General features: G+C 35.2%; 3 protein-coding genes across 4 annotated transcripts in view; 2 read left to right on the forward strand and 1 right to left on the reverse strand.

Moving 5' to 3' along the window:
- Nucleotides 177-1,703, forward strand: LOC104777015 (probable WRKY transcription factor 71). Its single transcript, XM_010501200.1, has 3 exons — nt 177-591; nt 755-901; nt 1,057-1,703. Exons 1-3 carry the CDS (start codon nt 254-256, stop codon nt 1,436-1,438), a joined length of 867 nt encoding a protein of 288 aa, XP_010499502.1. The 5' UTR covers nt 177-253; the 3' UTR covers nt 1,439-1,703.
- LOC104777016 (glycine--tRNA ligase, mitochondrial 1-like) lies at nt 2,328-5,399 on the reverse strand. Its single transcript, XM_010501201.1, has 9 exons — nt 5,095-5,399; nt 4,582-4,958; nt 4,359-4,476; nt 4,088-4,282; nt 3,769-3,993; nt 3,595-3,654; nt 3,439-3,519; nt 2,929-3,334; nt 2,328-2,840 (listed from the first exon to the last, which is right to left on the reverse strand). Exons 1-9 carry the CDS (start codon nt 5,353-5,355, stop codon nt 2,608-2,610), a joined length of 1,956 nt encoding a protein of 651 aa, XP_010499503.1. The 5' UTR covers nt 5,356-5,399; the 3' UTR covers nt 2,328-2,607.
- The window catches only part of LOC104777018 (carbamoyl-phosphate synthase large chain, chloroplastic), a 6,581-nt gene continuing 3,342 nt past the window's right edge, over nt 10,493-13,731 (forward strand). Inside the window, exons 1-2 of one of the 2 annotated variants that reach the window (XM_010501205.2) lie at nt 10,493-10,882; nt 12,210-13,286. In XM_010501205.2, the coding sequence (XP_010499507.1) occupies nt 10,616-10,882; nt 12,210-13,286 (1,344 nt within the window). In that variant the 5' untranslated portion in view covers nt 10,493-10,615. Of the gene's footprint in view, nt 10,883-12,132; nt 13,287-13,731 lie in introns of both variants that reach the window. The other variant, XM_010501204.2, reaches the window with a different exon arrangement.

Raw genomic sequence — 13,731 nt, forward strand, 5'->3', positions numbered from 1 at the left:
CTGTCATTGCGGCCGGGTTTCTCAAATAAAATGAGAGTGGTTTACTATTTGTTCTCCAAATTTTATCGCTCCAAAATATATATTTAAGACCTTAATTATTGAATATTCAGAACTAAAGACCATCGAAGTAATAAACTAAAGTTGAATGGACTTGTATTTATAAGACTTGCTCACCCAAAGTCCACATATAACCGAACACTTAAGTTTGAAGAACCAAATCTCTTCCTTTTCTTTCTCCTTCTCCCCTTCTTCAATGGATGGCCATGTTGAGCACAAGAACACATCTTTAGAAGAAGTATCCTTCATGAGTTTAACTGATTGCTTACAAAGCTCATTACTAATGGATTATAACTTACTCGAGAAGGTCTTCAAATTCCCACCTTATAGTTCCCCTTTTCAACCCGTTACACCATCCAATATGGGCCATACAGTAAACAACCCTCACCTAAATCTCAGCTCGAATTCTCCGATGGTCTCATCTTCCTCCAATGAAGCCGATCCTAAAGAGAACCCCAACGATAATAAGAGTGACCGAATGGAGGAGGACATCGAAGGCGACCAACATGGTGTAGGTGAATGTTCCAAGCTAGTGTGAGTTCTTTTTCGACCTTTAACAATTCATTTGGAACCAAATTTAGACGATATAATGTGATCAAGCTTATGAAAATCAACAATCACTTGACAAAGCAATTAAAGGTTTTAGAACATTGAACCCCTAGAGATTAATATGCTTTTGGTGGATGAATATGGTCAGGAAAAAAGAAGGTAAAAAGAAAGGAGAGAAGAAAGAGAGAGAAGCTAGGGTTGCATTTATGACCAAAAGCGAGATTGATCATCTTGAAGATGGTTATAGATGGAGAAAATATGGACAAAAGGCCGTCAAGAACAGCGCTTTTCCAAGGTTTACTTCTTCACCACACCCTATTCAAATCCAACACATTTATTTACGTGTCCATATGCAATTATTACAAGTTACAAGTATATATCATAATGGTTATAAAAAAAAGGTATATATTATCATAATATCTATTTAAGAGTTTTTGTTTGCGTTGTCAGGAGTTACTATCGGTGCACAACACAGAAGTGCAACGTGAAGAAACGTGTAGAGAGATCGTTCCATGATCCGTCGATCGTAATTACAACATACGAAGGAAAACACAACCATCCGATCCCATCGACGTTGAGAGGAACCGTGACCGCTGAACATCTATTAGGCCACCGTGGTGGTGGAAGCAGTTTCCTCCATAGCTCCCCTCGTCACCATCAAGATCTTCTCATGGTAAAGCATCCTCCGGCCAATTATCAACCAGTGGTTTCTATGTCGTACGAACAAGGTCATGTGATCAATAGTTACAATAATAATAACTATCAACCAGGTGTTGACTATGGTCTTCTTCAAGATATTGTTCCTTCAATGTTCTTGAAGCACGAATCTTGAAAGAGGGCACGTACTATATAATCGAAGCTTTATGATTACATTATAAAGTATATAAAGATAAATAATTTAGTACTCTATATAGTATATATATATATATATAGAAGAGTAGATTATTAGGTGTTTCTAATAATTATTAATATCTTTAAATGCATGTGTATATGTATTTCACTGCTGACAGCCCCTAGCTACTACTAATTATTTGAACTTTGATTCTTGTAAGAGTTAAAACTTTGTGAACGTCTATAATCTCTATATATGTTTTACATGTCGTGCTCTTCGAAAGCTTGGTATATTAATTGTATCATGTGGTTCGAGTATTCTGAATATGATTTCATTATTGGTCAAAAATATTGCTAACTTATGTTTTAATTTGCCTTTAAATAAAAGTCTTCACTTTATTTGTTGGTCGCGTGGAAATGCAGAAATTGTTGACTCGTGGTTATACTAACGAAAACTTTGCAAAAAACCGCTCCACAGTGGTAAAGTCTCATCTTGAGTGTCAACCCAAAAGTATTTTTCTGTATGTCAAAACAACAATTAAGAATAGATAAAATACATGTGTTTTATATACTTCCGTTAAAAGACTTTAAATTTGTTTCAAAATGATCTCACTATAGGTTTTTAAAGTAAATATTTGATTTTAAAAAATTCTGTTTTATTTCTATTGTTTTAATGTAGTGACCAATAAATTTTTGTTTATAAAATGTATTAATAAAACAAATTTTTAAAAAATAATTAATGTGTTAAAAATAATAATAAAAAACTTAATTAATAGCACTAAAAAATAAAACTGGAAAGAGTATAGAAAAAAATAGGAAAAAAATAGAAAAATAAATATTTATTGTCACACGGACAAAATTTGACAAGTCTATAGTAGAAAGGACGAAAGTAACACAATGATAAACACTTTACTGTAGTTTACTTACCCAATTCTGTTTAATAAATAATCTAGTATCAGACACTTAAAAGAAAAAAAGACACTAAAATGGCCGGATTCAGCTAATTAAACCTTGTTCAAGCTAGAAAAGTCGAAATTTAAGGTAAAGCATCCTATTAGCCCTTAGTATATATATCTGCAAGGATGGTTAATTGTTTGAAGATAATATCACATTTCAACATGAAAGAACCCATCATATAGCTAGGCCATGGTGATTTAAAGAGCTTGCTACTCACTCGTCTGAAGCAGCAGAAGAGTGGTGTGGGAAGCTTGCCCAGACGTCTTGCCACGTCATCTTCCCCTCTACGACTGAGCTCACGACGGAAGCTGCCTCCTTCAAGCTGACTCGGACTTGGTCTTTGCTATCTCTTTCTCTGATTGTCACTGATGTCTCTGAGTCCACAGTTATTGCAAATGGCGCTCCAAATTCATCGGATTTGGCATATCTCTTTCCTATTGATGTACCTGTTCACATACACAAACAAATCTTCACTCGTTTTTTCTTCATTTCAAAATTTTAAATAACTTCAGTTTTCAATTTGGTCCTACGTACCAGTGATGTCAATCTTATGTGACATGTCAAAAGACTTGAGTTCCTTGGAAATGAACTTGGCTGCTTCCTCGAACTGTTGGTTCTGAACAAGCGGGAAAACCATGCACTTGTAAGGAGCTAAAAGAGGATCAAAACGGTACACGTTCAGCTGTTCATCCCCTGCCTTGCTTGGCCTTGTGGTGAACTTATGCTCGTACAGACAGTACATGATCCGACCAATCCCAAATGATGGTTCAATAACTGACGGAGTGAAAACCCTCACGTGCTCTTTCGTCATCTTCTTTGTGATAGACACCATGTTCTTCTTGATGCTCACGTTTCTCCCGAGGGTGCAGACTTCAAACTCCATTTCCCCTTTGGATTCTAGGGCTGCCTTCATCTCCATAGCTTCTTGCTCACTCATCGCCTAACAAAACATTAATTACACGGAGCATGTTCTTTTTATTATAATCCCATCAATATGAGATAAAGAAGCTATTCAGTAAAACAATAGACTCAAGTCAGTCTAACCTCCAAAGCTTCAACAACCTTCTTTTGATCTCCCTTAAATGCAAGACCCAATTCTCTCTTTTCAGGAGTAATAACAATTTTCTGAAATAAAAGAGAATCATTATTTAAGGGCAAGTTGTAAAGACAGAGATGAAAATGTTGAGTGCTCATATATACCTCTACTTCTTTAGGTTCTGGTAGTTTCACTTCCGCGACAAGAGCAACTCGACTTTTTTCCTGAGTAAGTTATAAATAGGAAATTACGTACCCCAATGGGTTTTGATCATATCAACTCTCTAGCTGTGAAGCAAACTGCTGAAAAAATAGAGATACAATGTTAAAGTTTCTTACAGAGTGAGCATATAAGTCGTATGCAGACCTATCTGCAATCCCAACACATTCTTTCCACCTATATGAGCATTCAATTTCAGCATCCCAACAATCTGCTGCATAGTGAGCCATTTCATTTGCTAGATGCTGACGGAAGCGCAACCGTTCCTTGTCTATGCCAAGACGGGTTAGGAACAGATACACTCTCCCAATGAAGTATCCTAGAGTTTCACTATTCACAGTACCCTGCTTGTTCCAACACATTTTCACTTGCAGGCATTAGTATAATAAGTCTGTGAGAGTGCATATAATGTAAATAAGTAGGCGATAGCTAACTGACCTTGGAAACAGCTTCACCAAGGACAAGTTTTTTTGCAGCTTGGCCAGACGTTTGTTCCTCCCTTGGGAACATAAGGATTTCCAGTTTGGATACATCAGGGAATTTAGGATGTGACTTATTGTCAGGATCAACAAAGTGCTCAATTTCTGCTAGCATGAATTCACGAGTTCGAAGAAGCCCTTGACGAGGAGATATCTGCAAAAGTAATGTGCTACTTAGTGAAAACCAGAGATAATAAGAAACACGATCACCCTAAAAGATAACTACACACCTCGTTCCTAAAGACTAGACCAGTTTGAGCCACGGCTAAGGGAAGTTTTTTTCCATTGTCATAATAATAGTCCTTAAAGTTGACAAAGATGCCTTGAGCAGTTTCGGGACGCATGTACCTGAAGCAGAAGCACACACAGAAAGTAACTTGTTAACAGAGAAACTAAAGGAGTTCAGAAACACCTAATTAATCATAACATGAAATATGTTAGATATACTCTCACCCAGGAATCAAACCAGCTGGGCCAATGGATGTTTGAAACATCAAGTTAAACGGGTAAAGATCAGAAAGTGGATTCTTTGTGACCGGAGCAGTGATCCCATACTCTTTGATTTTCCTACCAAGATCCTCAATAGAAAGATCTTCCAAAACAGCAAGAACATTCTTCAACTCATCAGCTTCCTCACCAGAGTGGTCTTTCTCCAGTTTCTTTTCACAATAATCCTTGAGCAAGTGGTCCGCACGGTGACATTCTCCAGTTATCACATCATTAACCATAGGATCAGTGAACTTATCCACATGACCAGATGCCTTGAGAACAGCCTCCGGTGTCAAGCTTGCACAACGAACTTCCGCCATGTTCTCCTCACGTACGAAAAACTATAAACGACAAAAACCAAAACCAAAACACAAATCATGTTCTTGTCTACCGAGTTGTGCAGAGATATATATATATATATATATATATATATATATATATATATATATATATATGAGAATGATCCTTAACTCTTACCTTGCGCCAAAAGTTAATAATATTGAGTTCAACAAGAAAGCCAGGAGCGCCGAGATCGTATAGTCCGGCGACACCTTTGTAGATCTCAAAAGAAGGTTTGTAGAACAAACGCCGCTCGAGCGTATTGACTACGGCTTTTCGGAAAGCCTCAAGGTTTCCGGAGCTTAGGGCAGTTTGGAGGCTAATCTCGACGGCGTTACCATGAGACTCGACGGAGGAGGGTTTCTTCGATTGTTCGGCAGCTTCCATTGTAGTCTGCATCGGAGCGATGGGTTAATGGTATCGAAATAAAAGAAAAAGTGAATTTGTTCACCTCTAGCCTCTAGGTATTAACGGGAAGCTGTGGTACATATAATTATATATATTGTTAATTAGACATGACTTCAATTAGTTTGGGCCATGATATTAGGCCCAATCAGTTTAGATTAATTAGGGTTGCTTCTCTATAAATAGTTTTCAATCCTAATTACCATATGGTGAACCATGTTAAAATTTGTGTTGTTTATTTTTTACATTTATATCATCTGGCTCCCATCAATACATATACTCCCTCCGATCTTTTAAACATGATTTTTTAAGCTAAAATTTTTATTCAAAACATGATTTTTTAATATTAATATTAGATATTTAATTAATATAGATGAGAACATACACAAACAAATGAGCAAAATCATGTGTAATTTAATGAAAGAAGTGTATTGAAAACTTGATATTTCAGGGAATTTGGTGGGATTTTAATATTTTGAAAGATTTGATTACTATTTTAGGAGATTTAGTTATTTGTTAGAGATTTTTATTAAATGATTTAGGATTTAGTGAGATATTATTATGAAATTTTTGGTGATTTTAGGATATTTGGAACAATAATCCCTACCCATCGTACAAAGAAAAGGAGCAGAGGAGTTTAATCACAAAGAGAACTAACTCATAAAAACACTAATACCAACAAAAACAGAGACTATCAACAATAGAATCTCAAACAACTCATAAGGCACAGAAACGGTTGATAAAAGAAGAACACGAAAGTTGATCACTATAGTTAAAAGTAAATAATCTAGATTCACTTCTTCACCATCTCGTTCACCTCTCTCTTCCACGCCTCCAAGGCATTCCAACTTCGCCTGGTCGTTTCCCTTCTCTCGAAGTCTATCCATTGATTCGTCACCGACTCATAAATGCATGGTAACACGAGTCGAAACCCATGTCGGGTTCTGTTATGGGTATAGAAAATGGGAATGAGATGATTTAAATAATGTTTAGGACCGGTTCAGGAATTTAACATGTTAGCCATGCTCCATGTAGTGGGTTCGAGTGTTACGTTCTTAGATTGCAAGTTTGAAACTAAGATTTAATTACCTACCTCGTCCCAAACCTTCCAAAGGATAATGGGACGAGTCTTACCTTTTAATTTGAAGCCTTCTTTTAATTGATTAAGAGACCCAAACGTAATAATACAATACATATAAACCTTTTGTGATTCTCGCACTTTCCGTGTTGATTTTAAATTTAATAGGCCTCAGACCTCCCGCAACGTCGCCGGAAAGTATTTTAGAAAAAGATAATAAATTTGAAATTTGAAATTATACATTATAAAATCATTTGAATGTAATAGAATAGTTTGAATATATAAACATTAAACAGAAACTGTTACTAAAAGCACAACCATCAAAATGAAAACTTATAAACAAAAAATATTATGTAGAATAAACGTAAATTTGCAAAAAAAACATTTTCTAAAGTATAATAAATATATAAGATATTTTATGAAGAATTATGGTAAATAGCTACAATTAAAAAAAAATCATAATGACAAAGTGATCTTAACTGAGAATATTGAACTGATGGTTGTAATGAGTAAATGTAATTTTTATGAAATAATTATAATTAAAAATGTATTTAATAAGAGTGAAACTATATCAAAGAAATATTGAAATTAAAATACAAAACTTTAGAAAACATGGTAAAATAAATTTTAAATATTAAAATAGTTTATAACAATAAGTTATGATAATTAGACGCAACTGTAAATTCTATAGTAAGTTTTATTAAATTTCTATATTGCTATAATTATTTCTAAAATTTTAGTTAGATTATAGTATAACATTTAATATTAGATATTAAATTTTATATTATAGAAATTTGCAACGAACTATGATTTGTTAATTATTGATGAAGAGACAATAATATAGAAAGTTCAAAAGACATGACTATTTAAATAGACACACATATTAGAACGAAAAAATTGTGATGATAAAATAAGAATAAAATATAGTGCAAAAAGACACAACTCTACAATGAACAGATACAACTGTTTGAGTTAAAAAAAACAAATAATTTTTTTTTCACAAAAAATACTAAAAAAAGTCGCAATTGTTGTTCTCATTTATTCATATTATTATTATTACTTTTAAATATTAAATATTAAAATATTGTTTTAATGAAAAGTTACGATAAAGAGAGTTCAAATGACATGACTATTTAAATAGACACACGCCAATGACGTCATACACCTATTAGAATGAAAGTTGTGATGAAAAAGTATAAATAAAATATAGTGAAAAGATACAACTCTATAATGAACGGATACAACCGTTTTGATTTTTTAAAACGCATATAAAAACAAAAAATTTACGTAAAGGTACTACGAAAAATCGTAACTGTCTGCACTTCATTGTACCTAATAATCCATATAAATTGCTTTTAAATAAAAGATATCTTTATTACCTTATTGAAAAGATCAAATTCAAAAACTCACTATATAATCCATATAACTGTTGGAAAAAAAACTCTAACAATTTTTATTAAATTTTTTATATTTAAAATTGACTAAAAGTTGTAAATTAGATTCATCATTCCAAAAATCTTTTGTTAGATCAAGAATTGGAGGATTTTCTTTACTTTTAAAAGAATGAATGCTAAAGAATAATTTAGAAAGCTGTAAAAACTGTTGAGATTGAAAATTTATTTTGTTTTGTGTTATTGCAAAAAAATGAAAACAGTTCAAACAAACAAATATATATAGATTTCAAAAGATATGAATGTCCTAATAAACACAACTCTACAGTGAACAGTTGTAACTTTTCATAAATAACAGTTTTAATGAACCATCACGACTTCTCGGAAAATGTCCAAAAGGTATGAAAACACAAATGTTAGTCGCATTTATTCGGATTGTTATTATATATAGATTAATATCAACATGCAAAATTATACCATGAGTTTTTTTTTTTGTTAAAAAATACCATGAGTTTTGGTTTTAAAGAAATTATGCATCCCATATATATAAGTAAAAAAAGTTTAAGGAAATTTACTCTAAAATTCTAACAAAAAAATGTAAATAAATGAAACTACGCTACTTACACATCTTTTCTAACATTTATGTCTTCGTTTTGTAACACAAATAGAGATTTTGGCCGAAAATGAATAAGCTATTGATAGAAGATTGACAAGTGGTCTGGGCATGAAAGTGAAACAAACAAAAAATACAAAAGGAAAACAAACAAACAAAAACGAAACAAAAATCTTCAGCTGACCCTAAGCTTGGAATATATGTTTGTTTGGAGTATATTGACTATATTCGCTATTCAGTATGAGAAATATGAACTTGTAAAAAGACTTCACAAATAAGAAACATGGAAGTTAAAAGTTGCACAGAGAAAAAGATTGTTACTACTTACTAGTATTTTTTCAAACAGATAAAAATAGTTGTTGATTTTTTCGGTTTTTTTACGCGAAGAAAATTGTACAGTAGAAAAACACAGTACTGTACTTGAAACGAGGTTTATTCTATCACTAGATAGCAACACATACTAATGTGCGGAATAAATCAATTTAAATAAAATTATTATGGGTAAAACTATAATAATTAAATTAATATTAGTTTGTGTCAAACGTAATATGTAATTAAAATATTTTTAATTCAAATTTTTGTTTCTTTCGCGTTAAAATACGTTTCACCTGTAAAATTTTTGAATGTGAAAAAGCTTTAACGTAGTCGAGAAAATTTTGATAAAATATTATTATTTATGGCAACATGTCTTTTGTGCAATTTATTGAAACAGGACAAATGATTAAATAAAAAAAAATTCAAAATTTTGTAAATTTTAAGAAGTGTAATATGTATTTACATAAAATGTAAAGATATGAGTACTATTAAGTTCAAATTTGTTTTTTAATTTGCTGATTTTTTTGTTACATTCATTTCTTTTTTTAGTGTTTGGGAAAAAATTTTGGTATATTATTTGATGAACAACTATTTTTACTAATAAAATTAGATGTTACATTTTAAAAAAAAAAAGTTAAAGTACACAGTAACAAAATATAGTACAGGTGAAAAAAAGAAAAATTTAACAAAATTTAATATTATTTTTTTGGTTAAACATATAATGGCATGTATTATAAATATATTACCAAATATGGGTAAATATCATTTTTCTCAAAGTACTTCTCTATTAATATATAGGGGATGTGTACATTTGTTAAATACTACTTTAATGAGCTACTAAAATCACTCATTAATAATTATTTCTGTGTATCTATTTTTAACCTATTTTTGGTCAATTCTTTTTTTAAAAAATAAGTGGTTATTAATTCATTTCAGAATTTGTTAATTTATATATTTATACTATATTAGGGGTAGTATTTGATTATAATTTATGAAGATTTTTGAAAAGTTCAACAAAATCATTAAAAGTGGATAAGTGAAAGATTGTTAAAGTTTGTTAGAGAGTTTTGTTGATTAGTTTTCTAAAATCTTGTAAAGTCCTCCAAACAATTCATATATTTTTATGATACTTTCCATGACTTTATTTTGTAAAGAAAGTGTCTAAAATCATGAACCAATAACATAATAATTGAATTCATTAAAATTCTAGATTATTTTGTTTTAATAAATGACGTTATAAAAGTCTGAATCCAATAATCTAAATTTGTTAAGATTTTAAATGACTTTTTACAAATCGCAAACTAATAACACTAAACTTTAACAGAGTTTAACAAAATCTTGATCTAATAACAACAGATTCTATATAATATTTAAACCTTGAAAACTATATTCAAATCTCAAACCAATAACTTCTACCTATACTTATACTTACATAAAGGAAATAAGCTATAATAATGTTTATGTTACAATATTTTAAAAACAAATAACAATAACATTTGTTCTTTACAAAAGTTTATAAGAAACGAGGAAAGCAGTGATCGATGTACATCGTCGCAATGTGTCATATACAGTTGTCATTGATCATATATTTTACGTTATTATGATTTTCCCAAAATATAATTGGTCCTTTGTTGAAAACGTGGATAATACCAATTAAAAAACGACAAAATAAAAATTAAACCGGAATAATCCAAATTCCGCCGAGAAAACCCTAAAACCCCTCTCTCTCTCTCTCTCTCTCTCTCTCTTCTCTCTCTCTCTCTCTCTTCTCTCTCTCAGTATCTCTCTCCCACACAGTTACAGAGCCGACACCACAGACGAAACTCAGAAGAGAAGAAGAAGAAGAAGAAGCAAAAAATGAGTAACCATTGCTTAGAACTCTCTTCTAACATTCTCGCTTCTTCCAAATCTCATCATCGTTTCTCTCCTTCCAAGCTCTCCAATCCCACCTTCTTCTCTCGTTCCGCCAACAACTACAGAGCAAAATCCAAGCTTGCCTCTTCTTCTTCTTCTTTCTCCACTTTTCTCCCATGTCTCAACCGAAGAAATGGCTCCGTTACACGTGTTCTCAAACCCGTCTCAGAGCTAGCCGACACCACCACCACCAAGGCCTTTTCCCCGGAGGTAGTCGGGAAAAGAACCGATCTGAAGAAGATTATGATCCTCGGCGCTGGTCCGATTGTGATTGGGCAAGCCTGCGAGTTCGATTACTCTGGTACTCAAGCTTGTAAAGCCCTAAGAGAAGAAGGTTACGAGGTGATTCTCATCAATTCGAATCCGGCTACTATCATGACCGACCCGGAAACTGCTAACCGGACTTATATCGCTCCGATGACTCCTGAGCTCGTTGAGCAGGTTATTGAGAAAGAGAGGCCTGATGCTTTGTTACCTACCATGGGTGGTCAGACCGCGTTGAACCTTGCTGTTGCTCTCGCTGAGAGTGGTGCTCTCGAGAGATACGGTGTTGAGTTGATTGGTGCTAAGCTTGGTGCGATTCAGAAAGCTGAGGATCGTGATTTGTTTAAGCAGGCTATGAAGAACATCGGCCNTCGTTTCTCTCCTTCCAAGCTCTCCAATCCCACCTTCTTCTCTCGTTCCGCCAACAACTACAGAGCAAAATCCAAGCTTGCCTCTTCTTCTTCTTCTTTCTCCACTTTTCTCCCATGTCTCAACCGAAGAAATGGCTCCGTTACACGTGTTCTCAAACCCGTCTCAGAGCTAGCCGACACCACCACCACCAAGGCCTTTTCCCCGGAGGTAGTCGGGAAAAGAACCGATCTGAAGAAGATTATGATCCTCGGCGCTGGTCCGATTGTGATTGGGCAAGCCTGCGAGTTCGATTACTCTGGTACTCAAGCTTGTAAAGCCCTAAGAGAAGAAGGTTACGAGGTGATTCTCATCAATTCGAATCCGGCTACTATCATGACCGACCCGGAAACTGCTAACCGGACTTATATCGCTCCGATGACTCCTGAGCTCGTTGAGCAGGTTATTGAGAAAGAGAGGCCTGATGCTTTGTTACCTACCATGGGTGGTCAGACCGCGTTGAACCTTGCTGTTGCTCTCGCTGAGAGTGGTGCTCTCGAGAGATACGGTGTTGAGTTGATTGGTGCTAAGCTTGGTGCGATTCAGAAAGCTGAGGATCGTGATTTGTTTAAGCAGGCTATGAAGAACATCGGCCTAAAGACTCCACCTTCAGGGATTGGTAACACTCTTGATGAGTGTTTCGACATTGCTGAGAGGATTGGTGAGTTCCCTTTGATTATTCGTCCTGCGTTTACTTTAGGTGGTACTGGTGGTGGGATTGCGTATAACAAAGAGGAGTTTGAGTCCNTCTTCTTTCTCCACTTTTCTCCCATGTCTCAACCGAAGAAATGGCTCCGTTACACGTGTTCTCAAACCCGTCTCAGAGCTAGCCGACACCACCACCACCAAGGCCTTTTCCCCGGAGGTAGTCGGGAAAAGAACCGATCTGAAGAAGATTATGATCCTCGGCGCTGGTCCGATTGTGATTGGGCAAGCCTGCGAGTTCGATTACTCTGGTACTCAAGCTTGTAAAGCCCTAAGAGAAGAAGGTTACGAGGTGATTCTCATCAATTCGAATCCGGCTACTATCATGACCGACCCGGAAACTGCTAACCGGACTTATATCGCTCCGATGACTCCTGAGCTCGTTGAGCAGGTTATTGAGAAAGAGAGGCCTGATGCTTTGTTACCTACCATGGGTGGTCAGACCGCGTTGAACCTTGCTGTTGCTCTCGCTGAGAGTGGTGCTCTCGAGAGATACGGTGTTGAGTTGATTGGTGCTAAGCTTGGTGCGATTCAGAAAGCTGAGGATCGTGATTTGTTTAAGCAGGCTATGAAGAACATCGGCCTAAAGACTCCACCTTCAGGGATTGGTAACACTCTTGATGAGTGTTTCGACATTGCTGAGAGGATTGGTGAGTTCCCTTTGATTATTCGTCCTGCGTTTACTTTAGGTGGTACTGGTGGTGGGATTGCGTATAACAAAGAGGAGTTTGAGTCCATTTGTAAAGCCGGTTTGGCTGCGAGTGTGACTAGTCAGGTTCTTGTTGAGAAGTCGTTGTTGGGTTGGAAAGAGTATGAGCTTGAGGTGATGAGAGACTTAGCTGACAATGTTGTCATTATCTGTTCCATTGAGAACATTGATCCTATGGGTGTGCATACGGGTGATTCCATTACTGTGGCGCCTGCACAGACACTAACGGATAGAGAGTACCAGCGGCTTAGGGATTATTCCATTGCCATTATACGGGAGATTGGTGTTGAGTGTGGTGGATCTAATGTGCAGTTTGCTGTTAACCCTGTTGATGGTGAAGTTATGATCATAGAGATGAACCCTAGGGTCTCGAGATCTTCTGCTCTTGCTTCCAAGGCTACAGGGTTTCCCATTGCTAAAATGGCGGCCAAGTTGTCTGTTGGTTATACCTTGGATCAGATTCCTAATGATATCACCAGGAAAACACCGGCTAGCTTCGAGCCCTCCATCGATTATGTCGTGACTAAGGTTTGTCATTCTTTCGTCTGCGTACTTTTTGGCTTCTCTTGTGTTGCCTTATGAGATGCTCTTGACTTTGAAGATATACAAACTTCATGCATTTTTTGCTTATCCATATATATTTCTTTATCATGCAGATTCCTAGATTCGCATTTGAAAAGTTTCCAGGATCTAAGCCCTTGCTAACGACCCAGATGAAGTCTGTTGGGGAATCTATGGCACTCGGCCGCACATTCCAAGAATCTTTCCAGAAAGCTCTGAGGTCTCTGGAGTGTGGATTCTCAGGTTGGGGTTGTGCAAAAATTAAAGAGCTAGACTGGGACTGGGATCAGCTGAAATACAGCCTTAGAGTCCCAAATCCGGACAGGATCCATGCGATATATGCTGCCATGAAAAAGGGTATGAAAATTGATGAAATCCACGAGTTGAGCATGGTAGACAAGTGGTTCCTAAC

The sequence above is a fragment of the Camelina sativa genome, chromosome 3 (assembly GCF_000633955.1).
Source record: "Camelina sativa cultivar DH55 chromosome 3, Cs, whole genome shotgun sequence".
In the NCBI taxonomy this organism is placed as follows: Eukaryota; Viridiplantae; Streptophyta; class Magnoliopsida; order Brassicales; family Brassicaceae; genus Camelina; species Camelina sativa.